Source organism: Platichthys flesus, chromosome 12 (genome assembly GCF_949316205.1).
Source record: "Platichthys flesus chromosome 12, fPlaFle2.1, whole genome shotgun sequence".
Lineage (NCBI taxonomy): Eukaryota > Metazoa > Chordata > Actinopteri > Pleuronectiformes > Pleuronectidae > Platichthys > Platichthys flesus.
Genome location: NC_084956.1, coordinates 23,981,916 through 24,008,126, shown reverse-complemented (window position 1 = coordinate 24,008,126; position 26,211 = coordinate 23,981,916). Strand labels below are relative to the sequence as shown.

Here is a 26,211-nt window from a genome sequence, read left to right as displayed (position 1 = left end):
ACTTGGTGTTTTGGGGGTTCTAGGATAAAGTTAGAGTCCAGCTCTTGTTCAAATGATTTTCCTTCTTATTTTGAAGTCACCCCAAACAATCATAATCTATAACACAACTGTTTTTTTTCATTTATAATATGATAAAGGGCAATGCCGAGGATAAAGACTATAATCTCCTTTTCGTACTGTAATGGAATATTTAATTACATTTCACAGCAAAGACAATTATCAATTCTGGTTCATACAATTCTACCTAGCTGCGGCTAGGGGCCAGAGCACCCTGTCACTTAGTCAGACTAGGGTCAATGGCACAGAACAATGGAATCACATTTGATTTATACTAAATAAGCCCCTCCTTTCAGAGAGGTAGAATGTTTATCCAATCAGCTCTCTGCGTGTTGTCTTCAGGCTTAGATTTGGTCACCTTCAATCTGAATGAGGACCCCTTCGAAAGTTACAATAACATCAGGCATCTGCTTAGACTCAGTGAACCCCCGTCTCTGCTGGATGACCCATAAAAGACCCTAGGTGTGAAAACCTTTTGTCTCAACAGAGGCACAGAGGTATCTCCAACGAATACACATCTGAGTCTGCCAAGCTGACCCCCACATGTTTTCAGTCTTAAACACACAGGAACACATCAGAATAATATTTCCATCTGAACTGTCATTCCTTGCATGAAACATATCTAAATATAAAATCTCCCATCACAGTACATTTCCACAAAATTAGTACGAATTCACTGATGTTTAAATATGAGCACTAGTTTCTCTCTCCTCTTTTTTTCCGAGCAATGGATTCTTTCTTTACGCACTGAGATTTAATCTGAGTAAATTTAAATAGAGACAAAATAAGTTGAATTTAAGTCAGAAATATTTATTTACAACATGTACAGAAACAGTTTCCCTCATTCACAGTTATATAAATAGAAAGAACAACTAAACATAGCAGACGTGTTGCGCACTGTGCAAACTATATGTGTTTGCCTGCGTGTGACCGATGAAGTTAAAATAATGGTGATCGAGTCCCTGTACCGGTGATAAGTATCCACCGTGCTGCTGTGTGTGCGCAGAGAGCGGCACTGTTTGGTCCGTGATGGCCGAGCTCTGCCAGGAGAAGTGTCCCGGTGGACTCTGCTGGTACACGGAGTCGGACGGGCTGTGGCTTTGGTGCTCCGGGGAGGAGAGCTGATGGAGCCGAATACGGGCTCGGTGACCACACAGGACTTGGACTGTAAGAAGGCGAGGATCCGTGCGTACTTGATGTCTTTGGTTTCAGCTCTGTCCTCTGTGGTCAGGTAGTGCACCAGGTTCTTCATGCACTCGTGGTATCCGTAGTGAAAGTAGTTCGCAAACTGAGCGAAAAGTTCACCTGTAGTTAAATAAAATAAACAACGATTACAACCCTGTCGATATCTTACGTGTTTGACCGTGTGATTTTGGTGCGTAAAACTGGACTGAATATCGACTATCTAGAATATCTCACTTAAAAATTTACTCAACAATAATAAGAATAAAAAATTACATAAATATACTAGTAACAAAATATATATGTATATGTACAACCACAATAGAGAATGCGTGGCTTGCGTGTCTTGCGTGCCTGCAAAAAAAACGACTATAAATCGGCCTTCAACAGCCTTGCTACTTTTAGTTGAAAGGCTGTTATTGGTCTGCTGACTACATCATTTCCGGAGTCGCATTTCCAGTTTCATGCCCCCATAATACCGGCAGAAACCACGGAAGATTTAGAAGAACGAATATGAACCAGCTAGAAGAGCGTTTGCCAGAGGAGATCGGAAAGTATGACCACTTGATTAACCCGTCACTGACTCGTGGATTTGTGCGCCAGAAAAATGCTCTGAGGAGCCGCAGTGGCGATGTAAGAAAGAAGGTGAAGACGAAGAAGAAAGAAGGCGTCTCTGAGGTCGTCCTCGACTTAACACGTTACTCCGCCTAGTGTTCTGGCGGGGAATTGCTTTGCAACACGCGCAACCCTACTATACAACTATAAACCAAAACGAGTCTGTAGATGCAACTGCGTAGCCAGCCACAGTTGCAGTCACAGTACTATAAATCGGCCTTAAGGCCGGCGCATGCTTCGGGCAGCGCGTAAACAAGAGTTTGTCCACCGGCAGCAGCGCCCGACTCATGTGGGGGCCTGACGGAAGGCGGGAGGAACGAAGACCTCAGTCTTTAATTGGCTCAGGCACCGAAATTAAGCACCGAAATCTGCGTTGCATTTCGGTCTGGGTAGGTACCGGTTGTATTGGAACCGGTTCTCGGTACCCAACCCTAGTGTTGACTGGGTAATCATTTCAGGAACATGTGCATAGTGGGGATGAACTGGTGTTAAAACACATCCTCATCAGGACAGACAAAGGGACTTCAAATACAACAGAGTAACAAATACAGCTTTCTAACTTCTGTTTTCATTTTACTTCTGTTCTCAGATCGATGATAAGGAGTTTGACATTCCCCAAGTGGACACACCTCCCACACTGGAGAGCATCCTTAATGAGGTCAAGTACATGTGATTGTACTGCATCACACACTGTCAACAGAATAACTACACTTTAGTTACAAAGTCATATTAATCAGGTTTGATTAGCTGATTAAGATCTTTTCTTCTGTCTAAACTGTACACACACAAAAAATTTTCGACCCACATTCTGTTTATTTATATGTTGGCCTTTGTGCCTTTTTCAAAGAGTGAAATTCAATTCAATTAAACATTTTATTTTATTTGTATTGAGCCAAAACATTATAAACATTATCTCACAGCACTTTATATAGTAAGGTCGAAACCTTTAAAAATTACAGAGAAGCCCAACATTTCCTACAATGAAAAAGCTCTTTGGTGATTGTGGAGAAAAAAAAACTCTCTCATTAACTGGAAGACAACCAACACTCAATGTGGGCAGCCATCTGCCTTGACCGGTTGGGCTGAGCGGAGAGCAATGGGAAAGAGAGGATTGTTGGGTGGCAAATAGGGGAGAGAAGAGGGACAGTGGATCAGAGAGAGGAGAGAAACCAACAGAGATAAATGGGAAATGTATGTGAGAGAGGAGGGGTATGATATGTAGGAGTAAATATGTCGACCTGCTGCTCAGAGCATGTATACCACTGTAGTATGTAGTGAGTGTCAAAAAATGAAGTTAACCGAATCTGTTGTCTGGAATGTCAATTAAGTGGAACAGTGGAAGTCAAGACAAGAAAATGTCTTATCTTCAGTTACATCAAGTTTCAACCCACATTGATGCTATTCACTGGTTTGTGAGCTTCTGATTTGAAGCCACCATTTTGTGCAGAGCTATCTTCTTTTTTGAAACAATATATATTGATGTGGAGCCTAATTCAGAGCTTAACGACATTGCATGCCCACCTGCCACCAGCTTCCATTGGGCCGTGTCAGCTGTCAATCGCACTTCCACACCCCGTTTATTAATCAAGTTGTTATATATCAAGAAGTAGAGTTACTTTCTCATTGACTTCTATAGAAACAACCACCCTCATGTCACTTTAGAGTCGGTTTGTGTTTATTGTTATTTTGAAAAACTGCGAAATTCAATAAACTGACAATTCCCTTGTAGCTGAGCTGTGATTGTTTCGTCATCCTGTGTGTCTGCAGCTGGACGATGAGGAGGAGCCCTTTATGTTGGAAGACACATGCACACTGAGCACAGACAACATGGATGCTCATTCCTGTGACACATCCTCTCTGGCCAGTTCGGACAGTGGAGACCCTGCACATCTCAAACGGCATGCACTCACACTCACACACACACACACTCACACTCACACTCACACACACACACACACACACACACACACACACACACACACACAAACAAACACACACTGATGTTAATACCATCTCCCCTCCAACAAAACACCAAATACACACTAACATGCTCACAGGCCAAAACCTTTACTTGTCACTGGCCCACACACACACAAACACAAAAAGTAATTTATGTAATGCATTCCCTGTCCTCTCACCTTAATCTTAACGATAACTGAATGCTCTACCCAAGCTCCTAACCAGAGCTCCTAACTCAAGCTACTAACCAAAGCTACTAATCCAAGCTCCTTACCCAAGCTCCTAACCCAAGCTCCTTGCCCAGGCTACTAACCCAAACTCGTAACAAGGGCTCCTACCCCAAGCATGCCCAATGGGTTTATCCTTGGTCCATTTCTCTTTGGTACTGCATGTATGCCTATTATAAAAACACACTTACTTAAGGGTGTGAATTGTGTATCTCATTGTCTTGCACAAGGTACTAACATATCTTCTTTCTGTGTGTGTGTGTGTGTGTCTGTCTTGTGTTCACGTGTGAAGAAAAAGGAGGATGGTGGATCTAAATGCAACAGTTCATGGTTCTGTTCTTCGACACAGCCTGCTGAAGGGAATCTCTGCACAAATCGTCTCAGCTGCTGTGAGACAATCACACACACACACACACACACACACATACACACACACACACACACACACACACACACACACACACACACACACACACACACACACACACACAATCGTTCCATTGCAGATTTTGTTTCAATGGTGTGGGAAAATTTGTTGTGACAGAAGTTTGTATTTCAAGAATTGAACGTTTGTTTATTGTAGTTATTTTTAAACTCAAAATGTATATATTTTATTTAGGACAAAGTGGATGCTGGACTGCCAACTGCTATAGTGAGTATGAGTTTATTCAGCTTTAAATCAACTGAACAAAGATATGTAGTGTTCTAAGGAGTTATTTTTAAAGGAATCTGATGACGCCATTATGTCTCTCTTTCTATGACCTTTAATGGCCGTGTACACCTTATTCATGCTCTATAAGATACATAAATATCTCTTCAGATGTCTGTAACCATCTGTGGGGCTGTTTTGATGTTTCTGTCAACTACAAACAATACTGTAGAGATACAGGAAGCAACATGTAAGATTCTAGTCTAAGGGGATACCCTGTTTACAGAGAACTTTCTTCTTATCTGTTAAAATAGCAAGAAAGAGAATATGAGGGTAAACGCATGATATGATTGTTAATACAAATCATCCCAATGAGAATATTGCCACATGTGTGTCTGTGTCAGTCTGTGTTCGTAGTGTTGGATTGTGTAAGTGCAAGTGGAAGCAGAAAGTTTGATATTGTCTTATTTATTGAATATTGTTTTATTTTGTATTTTATTGTGTTCAGACAGTGTCGGGTGTGATTGCTGTGGGGACGTCTCATGGTCTGGCTCTGGTTTTTGGTGAGTCAACTTTCCTACATGCACAGTGACTCATCTCATTATAATCTTTTTTCAATGCAAATAAAAGTAGGGTTAGGTTCTTTCCAATTAAAATAAGTTTAATAGGTTGTTGTTTTAAATAACATGAAGATGATGAACAAGACTACAGACTCGTCATGGGTAAAAGCCATTTCATAATTCTGTGTTGAATAAATGCTGATGTAGCGGCCTACCCTGCATCATAGCCTGACATGCATCTCTCTAGAAACTACAGAAGTGCTGTTTGATTCAGGTCAATCATATCTTAGAGATTCTATAGAGCAGTGGTTCTCAACCTTTTTTCAGTGAAGTACCCCCTTCGAAGAAAAAATTCTGCCGAGTACCCCCTAACCAGCGCAAAGTATTTTTGGTTGAAAGAAAGATGTAATGTGATTTATTAATCCTTGTAACTAGACACATTCAAATTTAAAACTCCATCAATGTCCATAACATTGCTCATTTGTAGTGGTTACTCTTGAACTATTACGAAATAAAAAGATATAAAATAACTAAAGACTTTTATTATTATCTCAATATAAATAAAGATTTGTGCACCTCAAAATAATTATCAACTTAAAGTGACCTCTTTTGGGATCATAATAAAGATATGTTCTCAAACTGAACTCATGAACTTAATTATAGCTAAACACTTCTTCCCAAAAAATAAATCATTAACTTAGTTTTAAATAAAAGATTAGCTCAAAACATATTTTTTTAATATTCATCATCTTAAAATATCTTCTTTAAGGATTGAAAAGAATACTGACAGGTAGCTTGTTTCCGTTTGCTTTGGGGAGGCTTTTCGCATCGTGTCTTGAGATGACCTGAATTCAGAAAGTTTCCTCTTAAAAAACTCAGGTGGCTTACCAACATGACTTTCATGTTTTGTCTGGAGATACCGCTGAAGATGTGGTGGCTTAATACCACTGCTGGCTAATCTCTCCCCACAGAAAAAACAAAGTGTAAATAACCCAATCTATGTTATTGTTAATATTATTGAAGTGTCTTTCTGTTATTTTATTGTGACATATTTGCTCGCTTTAGGGTCATACAATTTAATTTCCGCTTTTGTATTACATGATTTTATTTTGAAAGGGTACCGGTAGAGACGCGGACTTATTGTTATGAATCATTAACTTCACAACGGAAAACTTTTCCATTTTAGCGCCCCTCCAAAGAGGCACTAGCTCTCACGGTGTTGTTTAGAGAAGGCTCTCTGCTCTGGTTTCGCCTTCTTTGGCGCTTGTCCCTCCGTGTTTCAGCAGCATTGCTGCTGCACTTCAACTCGACTCCATTTTTGAAGTTTTCAAGGCAGGTGATGACAGGTGATGACAGGTGGCGTGTGCCAGGTTGGGTCAAACCATCGGTATGGGGGAGACTCTGTTTTTTTAGGATAATTAAATTGAAAAGCCTACTGAATATAAAATTTAGTTCATGAACTTACACTTATATTTTATTGAATATTTGTTAAATAACAATTTTTCAAGGATTTTTGAATGGATGCTAATTTTAAATATATTTAAAAAAAATTTCAAGTACCCCCTGGAGTACCTTCAAGTACCCCCAGGGGTACGCGTACCCCAATTTGAGAATCACTGCTATAGAGTAATGTGCTACTTGTAGATAGTTTGCAGTGCTATTGACAAATGATAGATCATAGTGGAACTACAGTTTTTAAAGGACTCCTCTGTGATATTCAGGCTTAGTATTGCGTTATTTGTCATTAGAATTATTTCTATTAATAAATTATGGTTTGTAGTCCAACAACAGGAAATCATAGAATTTTATGTTGTGGTCTGTTTTGGGTGGGATTGTTTTGAAAGAATATTAAATGTTTAAATGTTGTTTAAATGTTTAAACATCAACAAATTTGACCCCATATCTTAGAACAAGGTCAAGGGTGTGATTACAACAATGAGTGGGTTGATTTACACACCAAATGAAACCAATTGAAACGCCAACATTAAGTCTATCAATGTCAATCAATCAATCTTTTTTTTATTTGTAAAGCCCATATTCACGAATCACACATTTGTCTCATAGGGCTTTAACAAGGTGTGACATCCTCGTTTCTTAACCCTCAACAAGAGTAAGGAAAAACTACAAAAAAATACTTTTAACTACTATACTAGCCACTATAGTCCACAGTCAGAGTCCACTATCGCCATCATGATCCACCATCAGCTGCCACCTCAATCGTGGTCCACCACCATTATCAGTTGCCAACATGATACAGGATCCGCCATTATTATCACGATCAGCCAGCACGATACAGGATCCACCATTACGATCACGATCTCTGATACGCGATCCACAAATCATAATCCACAATGTTGCTGCGGCCCTGGATCTGCGAACGATAAGGCAAAGGGACACCGGGGAAGAAGTCAATATTCATGTCCACATATTTAAAATGGTCAAAGTGATTTTAAGCTTGTACAGTGAACAAGTTAGTAGCTTTTACTGAATCTTTGTAAAATAAAGCCCCATTTGTGCTTGAGTAGAAAAGATTTGTCTCAGTGGAAAAAAAAAGAGCGAACAAATAATGTGGTGACACAGACACTGTTAAAAGTAGATTTTGTGAACATCTGAAAACAGGTTTGATTGCTTATTCAACTCAACACTCATAGTTCCCACACTTTGCATGAGACCTGAAGTTAAAAGTATTTACTCATGACAGTCTGATCAGAGGGCAGGGGGTTCAGCTACGATCATCTCCACTGTGGGTCCTGAAAAGTGTTGTCAATTTTGAAGGACAACATTGTGGAGTCTTCTAATACATTCAAACCACATTAGATATTTATTATTATTCTGAGCAGCTTCATGAAATATAATGAAGCTCTCCCAGGTGACAGATCAGCCCAGGCTGTCCTCCATCTTCAGAATCTGCTCTACATTTCTGTCAGTGGACCATCTGCCCTCTAATAGGACAGTTTCACTTTGTGTTGTGCTGTCCAATTAGATTCAGGTGTAAAGCCAGGCCAAAGCCGTTTTTAGACATGACTTCTGGAGAATTGGGTCTGGACTTTCTCCGGTTGTTTCCTTTCACACATGAACAAGCAGGACATTCTCCCTCTGATGTTTCTTTAATTGTTGCGTCTTACTTGTGTTAAAAACTTCCCTAACATCCCCACTCACTCGTGGTGAATCCTGCAGAGCATTTCCTGCTGTATTCTCAGAATGGCTTCTATGGATTTTCGGTTGGGGACTGGCTGGAGAAAGTCTGCAGAAAGTCTGGAGGCTCTCACTTGGACATTTGCATTCAAACTTACTGCCCATCCAGAGAATGTGCGTAGGATCTCTGGAGTTGGGTGCATGTCCGAAAGCAGATTAAGAAACTCTGATATCCTTTGTTCACAGATTTTATTCAAACCGCCTCATTTACAAACGGTTTGAATTTTTAAACTGATATAACTCCAACCTTATAGACTTGAACCCATAAGAAACAGCCCCATCAACTAGACCTGTGTTTATTAGGGGGTATCATCAGCCAAATTAAATCTGCATTAGCTCAAATTCCCATACAGGTGAATTGTATCTTTATGGACAATGCAAAAGAGAACAGTATCTGATGGATCAGCTTTTCAAAATCACTCATCCAATAACTAGGATTCAGTGTACACTCATATTTGAAGTGTTTTGATTAATGAACACCACAGTTGATTGAGGTTCTTGGAATATTTTATTAAACTCACTGTCGGTTTACAGTATAGTTTACATTATAACAGTTGGATCTTTATTAACTCAGTAAATGCCAGTATCACTGATATCCACCCTCAAGATTGCTTCACCTGAGTCAGACATGGAGGCACTGACAATAACATAATCGCCCTCATAAGAAATGAAGGAGCCGTCAGCTTTTGCTCTAACAAAGTTGTTTTCACCTCCATTATACATCCTATCATACAGATTGTAGTCGCAGTCATTTCCTCTTTCAAAGATGCCCACAGCAAAACAGTTGGAGTAGAGCATCCGGTCATAGGGCACAGAGTACATGACAGCCATGACGTGGCTGTAGTCATTCAGATCAGCATTGAAAAGGTCGTAGGTGAAGACGCCGACGGCTCCAGTTGCACAGCTGGTGGTCTTGTTGAACATTGCGCTGCCAGCGGAGCAGGGACCCACCATGGGTGGCAGAGGGACCGCACAGTGGCCGCTCTCAGTGAACACCCTGAATACAGAACCACAATGTGTCAGACAGGTCCGACATAAATCTTTTGTATCAAGTCAAACCATCAGTTTTAGATTCATGAGAGACAGTTTGTGAGTTCACCCACAAGCAGTCAAAACTATTGCATAATGTCAAATGCCAATTAAAATATACTGCATGTCCAAAAGTATGTGGACAGCTGAACATTTCAGCCAACACTTATTACATTTGGTTAAAGGAGCCTTAGTAAAGTCAGTCACTGGTTTTCCAGTGCAGTGTTGCAGGATGTGGTGGTGCAGGCCAACGACATTCTAGTCCAAACTGGGAAACTCATTTCTCTCTGGACCAATCTGAGCTGCTCATGGTAGCTTAGGTTAAAATGTATTTAGATACACAGAATAAAGAATGTGAATTACGTTCCTCATCACCTACATGAACATGACTCAAAGAATGGACTTATTTGGACTTCAAGAACTGTTGCAGTAATGGCACTTTAATGTACAAAAGAGTATGTGAGTATTCAGACACACTTTAACAGTCACAGGGTGTCCCAACACGATGCAGTTTGAACAAGTAGGTAAACATGCAAAACCGAAAACTGATAGCTTAACTCTTGTTGGGACATCATGTAATTGTCGCTGCTCACTAAATAAAAGGCCAGAGTAAAGAAGTTTGGGGATGCTTCTTACCAAATATTACTCAGTGACCTGCTTACGTCAGGTTTAAAATGTACGTCAGAAAATGAGCAACTTATCACCTTGGGCTGGCCAGCGTGTAGGAGCCAGAGTTGTTGTTAATCTCGATGGCGCAGTGGCGATGAGGCATCGTGATGAGGTGTGAAGTGGTGGCAGGGGAAGAGTCACGCCTAGAGACAGGACACAACTGTTTCAGGGATTGCAGTATCTGTCAAGCAGAGAGCAATCATCTGTGCTTTGCTGATAGTCATGTCACAGTTTTACAGGAGTCAAACTAATGGCTTTGGATATAAAATACATCACTTTAGGATTGAAGGGGAAAATCAAAGAAAATAAGACACCTCACTAAACTACTAGTCGTGTAATTTTGTCTTTGAAAATTTTCAGTCATCAAGGTTGTGATTAGGAGTTAGTACAAAGATGTACATGGGCAGCCTGAAAACAAAGAGCTAATAAAGTCATATCAAATCATAAAAATACTTTGAATGAAGGATATGATCAAAATGGAATTTGGACAAAAAGGATCTATTCTTTTCACGCAATAACATTGAGTAACCTTCATGTGGTTCTCAAGAAGTCTGGAACTAGATAAAGCCTTGGGAGCTCTGCCAAGTGGGAGGTGACAGTGAAGGAAGTGAAGCAACAGACCTGAATCAGTGTTTCCATGAACCTGTAGTTGTGTCAGGACAGAAATCTTCATATTCTTCCACAATCTCACCAGGATTATATCTGATGTTAATATTGATTGAGTGTGAAATATAATTAGACAGGTTCATTGAATGAGTCGTTGTCGTGACTTACCAAGTGTATAGGGAGGTCAGCTACAATCTTTGCATAACTGGGTGAATGAAATAATATGAAATGTCTAACTATGTAAATCAGTCAGAAACATAAAGCAAGATCAGTGAACTGTGCGTCTTTATACATGCTTGCGAGCCATTATTTGCTTTTTTTCTGTCATGTGATCTACTGCTGAAAAGTCAAAAGAATCTTGACAAACTCAACCTTGCAGAAGCTGCTATGTCTTCATCACTGTTGCTACACTAGTCTTATTAATATCCATAACTGTCCCTGCTTTCATCTGAAGCTAGATGATAATTTTATGGATGGCTCAACAAACTGAATGGGTGTTATCACAAGATGATATTTGCCAAATTCTTTGTCATTGTTAATTATATTAATGTTTAATTTTGACATTTTAACTGGTGGATCCAAATCAGAGGAGCTACATAACTAATTCACAACCACTGAATTCATTCATGGGTGAAAAAATCTGATGAACATTTTGAGCCAAATCTCCAGATTTGACAAAATGTGCCTAAAACACGCAATGAAAAGAAATCTACAAACAGATAAAAATTACATGTAGACTGATGATGAGTTGTGTAGAAAAATAAATTAATAGGAATAGTTATTCAAACTAAACCTGTAAAGCATGGAGGTGATAGCAACATCATTCCACACTAAAGTAAAGATGTCTATTGTCTAATCATCAAAACTAAAGTGAAAACAAAAGAACCTACCTTTGTATGCTCTGCAGAAGCGGTTGTTTGAAATGATTGTTGCACCAGGTTTTAGGATGAAGTCACATTGTACTTGGGGTGCTCACACAGTGGCTTTTTATTGAACCAGCTTATCAGCCACTTTAGGCCCCAGTTGACTCCATCCTTATCTTCTGTCTGGTATGAGCTCCCTGCTCACCTGTGTTCCCGGACCTCGCCGACAACTTATCACCACGGCAGGATTGTATTAGGCTGATTACATCAACCTAGGTTTTTGTTTGTTTAAACCTTTTATAGCGGGTAATTGAGGGTATTTGTACAAGGCGGGACGTCAAAAGGGCAAGGACCTTTTGATCTGCTAGGGTAACACAACAAAAGTATGAGGAGGAGCTATCTCAGTCATGAGTCGCACAGTGAATCAGAGATGACCCAAACTATTCAGTAACTACATTTTCTACTGTACATTAGTGTTTGTCAGAATAATGAAGTCTTTGTAATCCTTAAAATCTGTGGCCACGGTGTAAAAACAATTCAAGTTGTTCAACAGGAAGAAAATTATTAAAGTATTAAATCAACCTCTGAAAAGTTGCAGTTTGTTTATAGCTCAAGTAATTCATAAAAATGTTTACTCATTCTGCGTCCAATGATAATTTACCTCCCCATGACCATAAATTTGGCCATGGCACTGTCAAAGGTAATGGTGAGAAGTCCTTAACCAGAGAGAGCAGGCTGTCGTCATATATTTCCATTTTGAGCTGCAAGTAACTGTCAACTCTGCTATGGGGGCATGACACACAGTCCGTGCTACTGGATGCTGTATCAATCAATATTCACAAAATTTCCCTTTTAAAGCTGACATCAGTATCACTGGGTCTTTAGATCAAGGCTGTGTCTTTAAATCAGTAGGGGACGGCTCAGGTAGGGAGGTCGTCCTCTAACCAGCGGCTCGGATCTCAGCCCATGCCGAGGTGTCCTTGGGCAAGGTGCTGAACCCCGAGTGGCCCCTCATCGATGTTTAATGCACTAATTGGAAGTTGCTTTGGATAATACCGTCAGTTAATGCAATTTAATGTAAAGAACATAAATGACAGCAGTAATGACAGTATATCATCAGTGCAGCTTATAGTGATCATGTGATTCATCTAGGTACACCATTAGGGCTTGATGTAGTTAGCAGCATTGGTCTTTGTGAAAGAGCCTCATCAGCATCATCTCAGTCACACGAGTGAGATTATTAGTGGCAGTGTCATTGACTGATTAAGAACAGAGAATATATCAGACCTGTGAACCAGCAGCCTGTGCATCATGAACAGGTAGAAGAGGCAGGAGAGAGCCAGGGGCTGAGGACTAACTTGTGTAGACACACTCACATTTTAGAATCTCAGTATGTGGATGGTCTTTCAGCATCAAGGTATAATGTATAGTAGTTTGGGTTTGTTCTGTGAACAAGCTGCATAGACAGTTTCTGTAGAAACTAAATGTTTTCTTAAACATATGAACAAATAAATGTAAGTCTACAATGTTGCAAAATATGGAGGTCATTTTCAACTTTCAAGTTTTTACTACGCAGCATCAGCAAGAAGAGAGTGTGAGTGAACATAAAATGCTTTTTTAGATTTATTGTAATTTCCAGGGGTTAATGTTGAAATACGCAGAGAGCTGCTAGTCTCCACAGAGTGTAGGACTCTAACTGTGATGTGGTTTGGCTTGGGCTAACCCATGTCTCTTTATATTGCTGACATGATGATGCCTGGGCAGGAAAAGGTATGAACATCCCTGTCATATGGCTCGCCTATATTTAATTTTGTTCATTATATAATTTTTTTGGGGCTCTGAGCTGTCTAAGCTCATGTCAATTTTTTTGGGGCTAAAATACTTTGGTGCATGCTGTGTTCCTTGAGCTGGATATTTCCTCCAGTTCCTCATTTGCTTCCAGTGTGTTGTGCCTTTGCTGATATGCTGTTTTGATTAAGTTTTTTCACTGTTAAACTTGATGACTTGGACAAAGAATCATTTTTTTCAAAAAATTAATTTTATAATCCATACATGTGTACTCTGCTGCAAGGGGTAAATGTCTTTCATCTCCCTCTCCAGATACCAACCAGGCCCTGCGACTCTGCCTGGGCACCAAGACAACTGGGGCAGAGTTTGGAGCTGTCTCCGCCCTCAGCATCAACCACGATTGCTCACGACTTCTCTGTGGATTTGCCAAAGGACAGGTACAGTGTACAGTGTACTCAGTCACACAGACCACAATCACAGGCTTGTTGACTCTGTTGATTAGTTTAAATTGTTTAATAGGGTGAAAGCAGGACACTGATGACATGGTTTCCACTGAAGCTTTGAATACAGTGAGTTGTTCTGATGAGGGCGTGGGGCACTCTAAGATGGTTGATGACTCTTTGACTTCTGTGCATATACAGTGCCTTGCATAAGTATTCACCCCCCTTGGACTTTTCCCCATTATGTACTGTTACTAACTGGAATTAAAATAGACTTAAATAAACTTTTTCCCATTTGATCAACACAACATGCATAGTACTTTGGAGGTGCAAAATATATTTTATTGTGACACAAACAATAATGAGTACAAAAAATTGTTGTCTGTTAGGTGCATAAGTATTCACCCCCCTGACTCAATACTTGGTAGAACCCCCTTTCGCTGCAATTACAGCTGCAAGTCTTTTGGTGTATGTCTCTACCAGCTTTGCACATCTAGAGATGGAAATGTTTGTCCATTCTTCTTGGCAAAAAAGCTGAAGCTCAGTCAGATTGGATGGCGACTGTCTATGAACCTCAATTTTCAAGTCTTGCCATAGATTCTCAATTGGATTTAGGTCTGTGCCTTGGCTGGACCATTTTAAGACATGAACAAGCTTTGATCCAAACCATTCCTTTGTAGCTCTGGCTGTATGTTTAGGGTCATTGTCCAGCTGGAAGAGGAACCTCCGTCCCAGTCTCAAGTCTTTTGCAGACTGCATCAGATTTTCTTCAAGGATTTCCCTGTATTTAGCTCCATCCATCTTACCCTCAGTTCTGACCAGTTTGCCTGTAGCTGTTGAAGAGAAGCATCCCCACAGCATAATGCTACCACCACCATGTTTCTCTGTTTGGTGTGCTCAGGGCGATGGGCAGTGTTGGGATTCCGCCACACATAGCGTTTTGCATTGAGGCCAAAAAGTTCAATTTTGGTCTCATCTGACCAGAGCACCTTCTTCCACAAGCTGGCTGTGACTCCCACGTGGCAAACTCCAAATGGGATTTATTATGGTTCCCTTTCAACAACGGCTTTCTTCTTGCCACCCTCCTTCCATAAAGGCCAGATTTGTGGAGTAGACGACTAATAGTTGTCCTGTAGACAGATTCTCCCACCTCAGCTGTGGATCTCTGCTGCTCCTCCAGAGTAACAATGAGCCTCTTGGTTGCTCCTCTGATAAATTTTCTCCTTGTCCGGCTTTTCAGTTTGGGTGGACGGCCTTGTCTTGGTAGGTTTGCGGTTGTGCTATATTCTTTCCATTTTCTGATGATGGATTTTATGGTGCTCCGTGAGATGTTCAAAGCTCTGGATATTTTTTTATAACCTAACCCTGCTTCATACTTCTCCACAACTTTATCCCTGACCTGTTTGGTGAGCTCCTTGGTCTTCATGATGCTGTTTGTTCAGAAATGATCTATAACAAACTCTCAGTCCTTCACAGAACAGGTGTATTTATACTGAGATTAAATTGCAGACATGTGGACCCTATTTACTAATTATGTGACTTGCAAATGTGACTTGTGAAGGCAATTGGTCGCACCAGATTGTTTTTAGGGGTTTCACAGTAAAGGGGGTAAATACATATGCACTCAACACTTTTCAGATTTTTATTTGTAAATAATTTTGAAATCCATTAATATTTTCCCCCACTTCCAAATGATGGACTATTTTGTTTTGGTCCATTACATAAAATCACGATGAAATAAATGTTAATCTGTGGTTATACCATGACAAAATGTAGAAAAGTACAAGGGGGGTGAATACTTATGCAAGGCACTGTATATGGTTTTGTAAGACATGATTGATCATACATATTTATTTACATTCCACTTTAAATACGCACAATACTCTTTTTTTTGCACTTCTTGTTAGATGCTAAACTGCATTTCGTTGTATTTGTACTTGTACTGTTCGATGACAATAAAGTTGAATCTAATCTAATCTAATTAGGTTTACATCTGAGCCTGTATGAGCTCACAACTGTTATTTTACTTAAGGCATCTCAATGGATCATGACTGTACATCAAAATATAAGGGCTTTATTAAGTAAAAAACAATATTATGGAGCCAGGGGGAATGGGAGTAATACAGTGCCGCAAATCCATCCAGTTGAGAAGAAAATGTACTGGAAAAATCTGAATTTATAAATTAAGAAATATGCGAGATAGAAATTATCTGAGATTAAAGTCCCTGATTAATTAAATTGTGTGTAATAGTGTTTGTGTTTGGACAGATATCCATATTAGCCACCATCGATGCTTGTGAGTCTATTTGGTTGAGATACCCACTTCTCCAAGATCACATAAGCCTTCTTATGCATATTATGTTCCCCTTCATTATTGTGTCAAAAACATTTGAACTACTAATCTCTACCTGAGTTGCAGAACCGAGGAAGTGGCACAAGGTTGTTTCTACTGAAAATATATTTATATTTGGGTAGTTCACTTGACGATTGAATTTCATTAGAGGCTAGTTTTCATTGTGTTCAGTTAACCAGGAGGGCAAGTAAAGGCTAGGCAATAATTTCTCTCTGGAAAACCACGGACATGACCTGCCTTTGATTGACTTACTCTGAAATATTTATCCTCTTATTTAGAAGTGGGTATACATTTGGCTGATTGAAAAACAAGTGAGTATACTCTGCTAACCAGTGTATACCCTGCACTACACCACTGCAGCTAATGATTTAGTTTCCATGGTCCAGAGCAGCACTTTCAGTTGACTAATCTTTGCCTCAATCATGACAAACAAATTACATTTATTTATTAAGTATTGGTTTCACTAAAGGAGGCAGAGGAATACCATTGAGCAACTAAATATCCAACATATTGTCCTGCTTCAAGTGCTGAACTGTCTGTCTGTCTCTTTGTCTGTATGTATAACTAGATTACAATGTGGGATCTAGCCAATGGGAAACTGCTGAGAACTATCACCGATGCCCATCCTCCAGGGACAGCTATACTGCATGTTAAGGTACACATAAACCATCCACATAACATAACCATGACAAAAGTAAAATATTTACTGTTTCACACACAGAATGTGCTCTGGGAGCTTCCTGGTTTAGATCTGATTTCGGTGACTTGTTATTCTTTCCTTGTTTTTGTGTTTAGTTCACAGATGACCCAACTCTTGCAGTGTGCAATGACAGTGGAGGATCAGTGTTTGAGCTGGCCTTCAGGTAACTGAGTGGTCCAGCTTCCTTCTATAGACTCTGATAAGTGGTCTGAGCATCTGGGAGTGAAAACTGTTGTTGGGCTATGCCATGTAGACCGTCTGTGACGTCAATTCTGGTCGTATTCCCATTCGACGTACTCTAGCATATAGTTTCTGACATAGAGGAACTACAACAAATCACGCTTTTTTTTTTTTTTCAAGAGTTTTTGGGACGGTAGGCACGCCAGATACCCAAATTAACATGTAGAAGCACTACAAAAGTGGAATTTTCATAATATGTCCCCGTTTAAGAAACAATATTCACACAAACACTTTATCCCAGACACAACAGACTAACAACTAGCAAGAGTTAGAAATCGTTGCATGATTCAAAAGACAAATTTTGTGTTAATAAAGTGTTTCATTATTGTGAGGTCGATTTTTTGTTTCTGGGAACGATATCTGTTCCTCCTTGTTTCCAGGAGAGTAATGGGGATGCGCACCTGTGACTCTCGATGTCTCTTCAGTGGGTCTAAAGGGGAGGTCTGCTGTATTGAGCCTCTGCGTGCTCCTCCAGACTTCAGAGACCATCCCATCACACACTACTCTCTACTGGCCATGGCCTCGCTCACTAAAGTACACAGCACACACACACTCAGCTCTGTTCAGTGCATGCTTTGTCCTTACTTATCTATTTAACTTTGGGTTTGTAACCCTCCTGTGTTTCTTTCACCAGATTCTGGTCATTGGCCTGAAGCCCACCCTGAAAGTCTGGATGACTTTTCCCTACAGCAAGGTCTGTTTTTCATTCTGCTACATCAGCTTGTTGTTAATAATTACAGATTGTTATTATGTTTTTAGTTAGTGCCACCAAGTAGGGTTGTAGATTTAATGGTAGCTGACAATTTGTGGTTCTGTGTCTTACTCAAGGACATGCTTCAACATAAAGGCCTCACTGTGTGGCATGACTATGAACATGTCAATCATCATATCAATATGGACAAGATGAAGGCATAATGGTGGCCACTTGAACCGACCTTCCTATTAATAAACAACTTGAACACTAGACTCAAGCTGCTTTCAGACATGCACTGAACTCCGGATAATCTCCTGTCGTAGTCCAATTCTGCAAATATTCTATGTTTATGTCTGAAAACTTCTCTACTCTGCTTAGGTAGTTAAAGAATGAAACATGTTGATGAACGTCCAACATATAAAAACATGTGATTGATGCTAGCTGAATATTAGCTTGAATCGCTAAAAGATGTTGTTTTTTCTAAAACGGTGGCCGTGGGGTAAAGTGAGACACTTAACCCCACCATGAAGCACAAATTAAGTTTAGTCTTAAACATATTTTAGTGTTATATTACATTTTATATGTTTCATTTTTAATGTCATAAACATTGTAGAAAAGCCGTCATGCCAAGAAACTATACACCAGAAAGACAACCTGGGGCCAAATACCCCTCGCAGAGATGGAGTGTGTAGCTGCTGAGGTCATGCAAGAAAAGAAGTCCTTAAGAAAAGCTGGAAGGGATAGAAATATTGATAAGACAACCCTCAAAAGATTCATAAAGAAAAAAGAGAGAGGGGAAGTAAAATCAGTAGCCTAGGGTGCAGTATTCACATATGAGATGGAGGAGGAGCTTGCCAAACACTTGAAACAACTAGCTGACCAGTTCCATGGCCTTTCTCCAGTTAAGTACTGTGAGCCGGGGTAAAGTGTGACACAAGACCACTTTTTTAAAAACAATCATATTTTCACTTCCCTTTGTCCTGAAGACATTCTGATCATTTCCATTGCTAGAAAACATCCTGAATGAATGGGAAATGTGTAAATTTCATTGACATATCATTTTAGCTCTCCCCTAAGCTGCTTTGAGTTACACATATGTTCCTGAAAAAGCTAACATTAATGCAAAAACCACAACAACAAACTTTCTGCTGTATGCTTTATTTCATCAGATTACCACCACATGTCGCTCAGCACATTCTCAACAAACTGTCAAATTCCTGTCTCAGTTCCAAAGTCCTCATAATTTTACTGCAGGCTCACTGTAATCTTATTTATTTTATGTCATGTTATTCCTGCTCCTCCTAGTTTGATCAGGGAAAATGTCTGTTGAACAGAGTTCATTGCACATTGCAGTTTTTTAAGCCAAAGAAAAAAAGCATTTGGAACATAACTTTAAAAGGTTAATGAAGAGTAACTGATGTGATGCATTCTTTCATCAGTCTGATCCATCCAGCGTTCCTCAGCTGGCCTGGCAGTTTGTTACTGCTCAGAAGACAGTCAACCCTATCCTGGCTTTTTGTAAAGGAGACACAGTCCACTTCCTGCTGGTATGTGCTCAAATCTTAACTTCAATTTAACTACAACTCTGCTTAAAGCTTTGTTTCTTCTCTGCTGGGATCAAATTTGAAACTAATGTTATGAATAATATTTTCAGTTATCACAATTCATTTAGTGTCTGTTTCGGTGTGCACTCACTGACAATTCTATAGGTTTGATTTACAATCAGACAGCCTTCATTTGTAAAACATGCAAACAGCTTCTCACCCTGGAATATTATTTCATCTGTAGCATTATAACACAGTTATATCATGGAAGTACACAATACATGCTATGTAATGTTTAATAAATAACTGGTGCGTGTTTTGAGAACCATAAAGATGCTGCTGAGAGACAATTGACAATGAAAACATAACCTCCTGTGCAGAGGTAATAACAGCAGCAATGATTGAGTTACAGCTTCAGTATACATGTATATAACAATATCCCAGATGCTTGTCTCAGTTTATCCTGAGAGAATTGATGAGTGTGGAATAACAGTTTATCATGTTTGAATGTTCTCCTCTGCACCACTGCATGCTCAGGTTAAAAAGGAGGAGACGGGGACAATCCATGTAATCAAACAAAGACAACTCCACCTCAGCTGTGACATCATCAGCCTGAGTGTAAGTTCCTAACTCAAGACAGTGGGTCCGTTCCCAGTGCCCCCCTTTAACTGCCCCACTCTACATTCAGCAGGTGCTTGAGAGCCGCCTGTTGAACTTGATCTGTTTCGGCTTCCTGGTAGCTCTGGATCTGGGCCACTTTCACTTCCAACAGAAAATGTCTTTGCAGAAATTAACAGTTGAAGAGGGGACATCCATGACTTGTTCTCCCCTTTTCTCTGTGTCTCTGCAGTGGATCAACAGTCGCACACTGGTCTTGGTAGACAGCCATGAAAAGCTGCACGTTGTGGACCGGCCCAGTCAGGAGATTTTGGAGACGCTGGACTTGGAGCAGGTGCAACTGGTCTATAACAGCCGACATTTCAAATCGCTGGCTACTGGAGGGAATGTCTCCCAGGCTCTGGTGAGAAGGAAAAGCTGATACAGGATCAGAGGTCAAGTTTAAGATAAATGCTCTTTAATTTAAATTGATAGCGATAACGGATTGGATTTGAAAGGTAAGGGATGACAGCTGAGGATGTTGTATTTAACCCTTCGGTCTAGTGTACCCCTTTTCAACCAAAAGTTCAGAGAACTGGGAAACCAGGATCTAAACTAGATAATTTCACTCTTACAACTGAAGATCTGTGGAACAAAGCCAATTAGACATATGATTGCAGATTCAATTTTCATACACAAGGAAATGAAACAGAGATATCTTTTTGCTGTCTGTTAATGTTGTGAGATCCTGAGGTTGGAGTTGGATGTAATTGATGAGTAAACATGGTTCCTGTGGAGGTGAAAAGGGAGGTTTTAAAACTAGTGAGAGAGCCATCACAGTGAATCACTCAGTTTGTTCTTACACCACACTTCCTATCTTGTCAACTCACTTGACCTCTTTTTTTATCTCCCATTTGTTGACTACCTTACTCGACTGCCAGGATCGGTCAACTTTTCTCTTTCTCTGAATATTTCATCTGTTCTTTTCCTCTTCCTGGTAAGTCTAAGAGTTTATGTGTGTTTCAGGCCCTAGTTGGAGAGAAGGCCTGCTACCAGTCGGTCTCAAGCTATGCAGGACAGATCATATATTTGGGCACTAAGGTGATGTGTTTCATTATTGCACTTGCTGTGTGTACGGCTTTGACCTTTACTGCAAATTGATTAACATAAGTTGTTGATGACCACTTTGAAAAGTAAGTGCTGACCAGTGTTGCAGTAAAAATTGCAGGAATATATTCCTCTAAATCACACTGACCGGCTCTGATATGTCATCAGAGATGAATTTACTAGACTTGCTCAAAGTGAGGAGGCATTAGACTTGTCTCTCTGGAAGATGTGGCCAAGTAGGAAGCTTGGTTTTGGGGGGGTTTCTCCTTCTTTAACAGTGTGATATTGTGTTGTCTTGCAGTCATCTCACATTATGACTCTACGAAACTGGAGAGAGGTATGTATATGAGTAATTACTGTAGTTTCATACAAATCAGCAGTAAGTGATTGGTCCAGTGTTACATTATGGTCACATGAGACTCTAATTATTATCTTTTTCTTTATTTCAACTTTTGAAAGGATCTGATGGAGAGTCTGTTTCAATTACATTACATCACATTACATTTAATTTAGCTGACGGTTTTATCCAGGGCGACTTCTAATAAGTGCATTCCATCCATGAGGGTACAAACTCAGAACAGTAAGAATCATATAAGTACATTAGCTTCAAGCCTAACTATAATTTACTACATATAAGTGCCACTATCAGATGACCCTGTACATACCTTGTATTAACATTTTGTTTTTGTGATTCAATTCCAAGTGGACATGTCTGAGTGTGTGGTCAAATACAAATCCAGGAGAAGAGAAAATATATACGTTTGATTAATAATGAAACTGGAGCGGGTCAGAGGACATCAGCTGAGTAGGCAGAGGTCCTTTATATGTGACTCAGGACGGCTTCGCGTTCAAACTGTTAAAAGAATGTGGACACATTGTGCTATCCACTTGTGGTCGGTTCACAAAAAACATAAGTTAATACCAGATGTGTACAGGCCAAATTTATATATTTTATCTATATATCTTTATATATATGATATATTTCATATATTGGGGGAGGCATGATTACCCTTTAAGCGAAGACTGCAGCAACTCCTGCAAGATCTGCTCTATCCCTTTTCTCTGAAAAGGAAAATGATACTTGTGATGGAGATTGTACAGTTTTGATAATTCGACCTAAAGCTGCTCTCTCTGACCCATGTCCTCCCCTTGTCTCTGTCTATGTCCAGCGTTTAGACTGTCTGCTGAAACAGGAGCATTTTGCTGAAGCGCTCACTTTGGCCTGGTCTTTCCATGAGGGAACTGCTAAAGCTGTGGTTGGTGGGTATTAAACATATCACACCATTGCAGCCTTCTGATGAATTTGCATTTGTTATGAACCAGCTCCTCTCTGAGCCACTTTATATAGTTGATTTAATAATCAGACTCATTAATGGGACTTATGAATTAATATCTCCTGGGAAGAAGATGTTTGAAATGTCGAAAACTTGACAAAGATTACAAATGGAGTAAATGAACAACAGCAATAATAGCAATGAAATAGAAAGGTGGTAATTTTGGTGATGGTTGCAGATAATATGTTTAAGTAGGATTGTGCAGTGATAAAGCTAATGGAAACTAATCTATGAGTAAAGGAGTGACTGAATGAGTAACTCTATGAAGGCACATTTAGAGATTAGAAATCCGGTTATGACATCAGCCCAGTCATTAATAGCAGAATCGACTGCCAAACGGCTGGTACTCTGCAGGCCGTGGTCTGGAGCCTGTTAAACTTTTAAACCCCCCTTCTACATCTCGACCGGTTTCACGCACCCCCAATTCCCCACACCTTCAAAAACAAAGCGCAACAGAGCCGCATTAAATGCATAATCTTTAATCATGAACACATGATCAGAACACACGTACAAAATAATCAAGAGATCGCATCAATGCACTCTCACATTCGAATGAAACAAAGTTACGCAAGCTGTCGCTTTTAAATAGAAAAGAGGATGGCGAGCACACACGCACAGGCATAGAGGCAGATTTGCCCATCATGAGAGAACATAGGGAAAAAATGCTGTCATATTTTCTGCCGCATTAAAGACATTTCTCATCAAATTGAATTGACCATTAACCATACATAACAGCAGTTACGGGAATTAGAACACCATTAAACTGAATCAAATTACCATAAAGTTACACACGATCCACCACGTAAAGAACAAAGAGTGGCACATGCATAGGCTCAAAAACAGATATGGATAAAAAAGAGGATTTTCAAGTGCAGCGCAGGTGGCTCAGCCTGCAGCATGAGGGAGAATGAGAGGGAGGGGGGAGAACACCATTACATTTTTACTCTTGTGCATTCCCTAGAGGCAGCTTGGAGCACGCACTACACTTTGGGAATCTCCGTCCTAGAGGAACCAGGGTTGTTCAGCAATGAGCGTTGTGACAGTGGTCTCAGCTTGATGGGAATGAGGTGTCTTTAATGGGCTCTCTCCTCCGGCACTGGATCTCTGAATGCGACTGTCAGTGCAGAGGTGCAGTCGGTGTATTTCTGACGGGTTGTTGTCGTAACTGATTAATTCAATTTTGTACTTGACTTCACCAACAAAACCCCAGGAGAAATCAGCCTTGTTCATTTGACACAAAATCTTCAAAACTTATCCTGATGATGAAGTTAAAGAGCTATTAAAGATTAGTAGTCAAAATACAAATCTGGTGCCTCAATTGTATCTAAGGTTTCTGTACTTGTACTACAATGCTTCTGTGATTTTCATTGAATGTTATAATATTATTTGTAAAGAAGTTTTTGAAGTCATTACAGCTTAGAGTTAGAGGAATAGACGAGACAGTAGAGCTATGGTTTGGTAAATGGTTTTGTATTTATATAGCACTTTTCTAGTCTTGATGACCACTCCAAGCGCTTTACAGTACAGTTTTACATCCATCCATTCAAACACACATTCATACAGTGCATCTATTCGCAGCACTTTGTTGTTCTATGGGGGGCTATTCAGGGTTCAGCATCTTGCCCAAGGACACTTCGGCATGCAGATGGGTCAGACTGGGGATCGAACTGCCGGCCTTCAGGTTGGAGGACGACCACTCTACCCCTCAGCCACAGCCGCCCTGCTATGACTCACTCTCAGCCTTATTTTCTTCGATGAGCAATGAATAATAGGAGGTTCTGGCATTTCAGATTGCTTTCTTGTAACAGTATATCTTTCCAAGCTGGGCAAAATAATATATTTTTAGCAGGGCAACAGTGACAAGGGTTTGTAAAGAGGTTGATGAACTATTTACAAAGTCATCAGCTAGTGTAGGAGTTTTGATAACTTAACATTTTTGAATTTACCCCATGATCCGGATTCGCACAAAGGAGGAACCAATTAAATTTTGTAGCTGAACCGGATTACCAGGTAGATCCAGTAATTTTCTCCCTTTCTTTTTTGAGTTTTGAATACATTACACATATGAAAACATATCAGTGTTAATTTTGTATTGGTCGAAGAGATTTGAATATAAATGTATTCACACAAAAATGTGTGGTTCATAGTAAGACGATATGAGAATGCTATGAGAATGATATGTGACCTGTGTTTATTTCAGGCCTGTTTGGAGATCCGATAAAAAGGAAGGGAGTGGTAGCTGACAAGGTGAGGATAGAAAAGCACTGCTAGCTGACTTACTTCTGCATTACTTCAGTATATTGTGCACTGGAAAGTGTCCTCTGTCGTTCTGTACAGATGGTAGAGATCCTTGGCCAGTTTGCTGATCACACTTTGAAGAAGTGTCCAGAACAAGGCAAGATCCAAGTGATGGAGCAACATTTCTATGTAAGCTTACATGCCTCAAAGAACACACCCACCATGTCCAGTCTGCCAGTCTACTACTAGCTGAGCTGATACAAAACATACAGTGAATCATCATTGCTGACAATGGAGTGCTTCAAACAAAACCTGCACGGTTGATTAAATAGAACAACACCCTGGCAAATACACATGAGTTTAATCAACTCCTAGAAAGGAGGTTGTTACACATGTTTGGATTTGTTATTTTCTGAATTTCGAGACCTAAGATGCTTGTTTTTTGTCATCTCATGTTTTAACAAAGTTACAGAAAAACCTTAGAAATAACTCTCTTTTCTCTCTCTTTCTTTCTCTCTGTGTCTTTCTCCCTTTCTCTCTCTCTCTGATGTGCTGTTTTCAGGATGTGGTTCCAGTCCTGGTGGATTACTGCCTGCTGCTACAGAGAGTGTAAGTATATTCTGTACATTTATTTTTGGCAAATCACATATTTTGTTGATTAGAGGAAAGAGCTTGCCTAAAGTTATGGTAAGGTTTCCCTCTGAAGACCCTGTCTGGGCAACACACAGTGAAACACTGCAGACATATACAGAATATGCAAACCTGCAATTTTCAGATCTACCTAGAACTTTTCAGGTCTGATTCGTTTGCTGTGTGTGTTGGACAGTGACCTGCTGTTCAGCCATCTGTATACTCGCCTGGTGGAGAACACAGTTTCAAAGGGAGTTTTCCTGGAGTCGCTGGAGTCATACATTGTTGCTGATCGTCTTGGTCACTTGACCACACCCATCATGAGGGACCTCCTGGCTCATTACCATGGCAACGGTATGATGGACAGTCTGGAGAGATGCATAGTCCATCTGGATGTCACCAGCCTGGACATACAGCAGGTGTGTGTGTGTGCATGTGTAAATAAGTTTGTGGATGCATTTGTACATGTGTACTAGAAAACTTCCATTTGTCTCTACATTTTTAACTAATATCTTTTACTCTGTGTTTGTATTTGTAGGTCGTTCAAGTGTGTTGGGAGAATCAGCTCCATGATGCGATGATCTACGTTTTCAACAGCGGCATGAATGACTACATTACACCTATGGAGGTAGTTCTCCACCTGAAGTTTGTGTCGTCACTTTCATCTTGTCAAAGCTAATGCAATTGTTTACTTTTAATTTAAATGATAGTGTGTAAACAAAATACAAACCCTTACTTCAGGTTCAGATACACAGATTTAGGTCTATGGTCAAAAACTTCAAATTGTACCTGTCTCATTGGTGAGGTTAGAAACAGCAATTGATTGTTTATATTGTATTTATATTTCAGAAACTCTTTGCAGTGATTGGACCACCACTTAGGGAGAGTAGAAGCCTAACAGGTAAGGCTGTTAGCCGCCCCCCTAAAAGTCAAAA

At 40.0% G+C, this 26,211-nt stretch overlaps 2 protein-coding genes and 1 pseudogene across 4 annotated transcripts in view; 1 reads left to right on the top strand and 2 right to left on the bottom strand.

Moving 5' to 3' along the window:
- vps8 (VPS8 subunit of CORVET complex) overlaps positions 1-26,211 on the top strand; it is a 60,002-nt gene that overhangs the window by 7,827 nt on the left and 25,964 nt on the right. Inside the window, exons 2-23 of one of the 2 annotated variants that reach the window (XM_062400722.1) lie at positions 2,444-2,512; positions 3,622-3,752; positions 4,333-4,429; positions 4,660-4,692; positions 5,198-5,252; positions 13,712-13,836; positions 16,761-16,847; positions 16,988-17,055; positions 17,513-17,666; positions 17,767-17,826; positions 19,266-19,373; positions 19,908-19,988; positions 20,221-20,391; positions 20,994-21,068; positions 21,376-21,411; positions 22,244-22,334; positions 24,609-24,655; positions 24,746-24,835; positions 25,209-25,255; positions 25,473-25,695; positions 25,815-25,904; positions 26,126-26,177. In XM_062400722.1, coding sequence (XP_062256706.1) covers positions 2,444-2,512; positions 3,622-3,752; positions 4,333-4,429; positions 4,660-4,692; positions 5,198-5,252; positions 13,712-13,836; positions 16,761-16,847; positions 16,988-17,055; positions 17,513-17,666; positions 17,767-17,826; positions 19,266-19,373; positions 19,908-19,988; positions 20,221-20,391; positions 20,994-21,068; positions 21,376-21,411; positions 22,244-22,334; positions 24,609-24,655; positions 24,746-24,835; positions 25,209-25,255; positions 25,473-25,695; positions 25,815-25,904; positions 26,126-26,177 — 1,990 coding nt within the window. The remainder of the gene's footprint in view (positions 1-2,443; positions 2,513-3,621; positions 3,753-4,332; positions 4,430-4,659; positions 4,693-5,197; positions 5,253-13,711; positions 13,837-16,760; positions 16,848-16,987; positions 17,056-17,512; positions 17,667-17,766; positions 17,827-19,265; positions 19,374-19,907; positions 19,989-20,220; positions 20,392-20,993; positions 21,069-21,375; positions 21,412-22,243; positions 22,335-24,608; positions 24,656-24,745; positions 24,836-25,208; positions 25,256-25,472; positions 25,696-25,814; positions 25,905-26,125; positions 26,178-26,211) is intronic. The other variant, XM_062400723.1, reaches the window with a different exon arrangement.
- LOC133966097 (hairy and enhancer of split-related protein helt-like) lies at positions 930-2,143 on the bottom strand (annotated as a pseudogene).
- LOC133966398 (DELTA-sagatoxin-Srs1a-like) lies at positions 8,924-11,829 on the bottom strand. Of its 2 annotated transcripts, XM_062401319.1 has the most exons (3): positions 11,639-11,829; positions 10,178-10,285; positions 8,924-9,441 (listed from the first exon to the last, which is right to left on the bottom strand). In XM_062401319.1, exons 2-3 carry the CDS (start codon positions 10,243-10,245, stop codon positions 9,015-9,017), a joined length of 495 nt encoding a protein of 164 aa, XP_062257303.1. In that variant the 5' UTR covers positions 10,246-10,285; positions 11,639-11,829; the 3' UTR covers positions 8,924-9,014. The 2 variants fall into 2 exon arrangements, with proteins under 2 accessions (XP_062257303.1, XP_062257304.1); XM_062401320.1 differs by lacking the exon at positions 11,639-11,829 and having other exon boundaries at positions 10,178-11,117.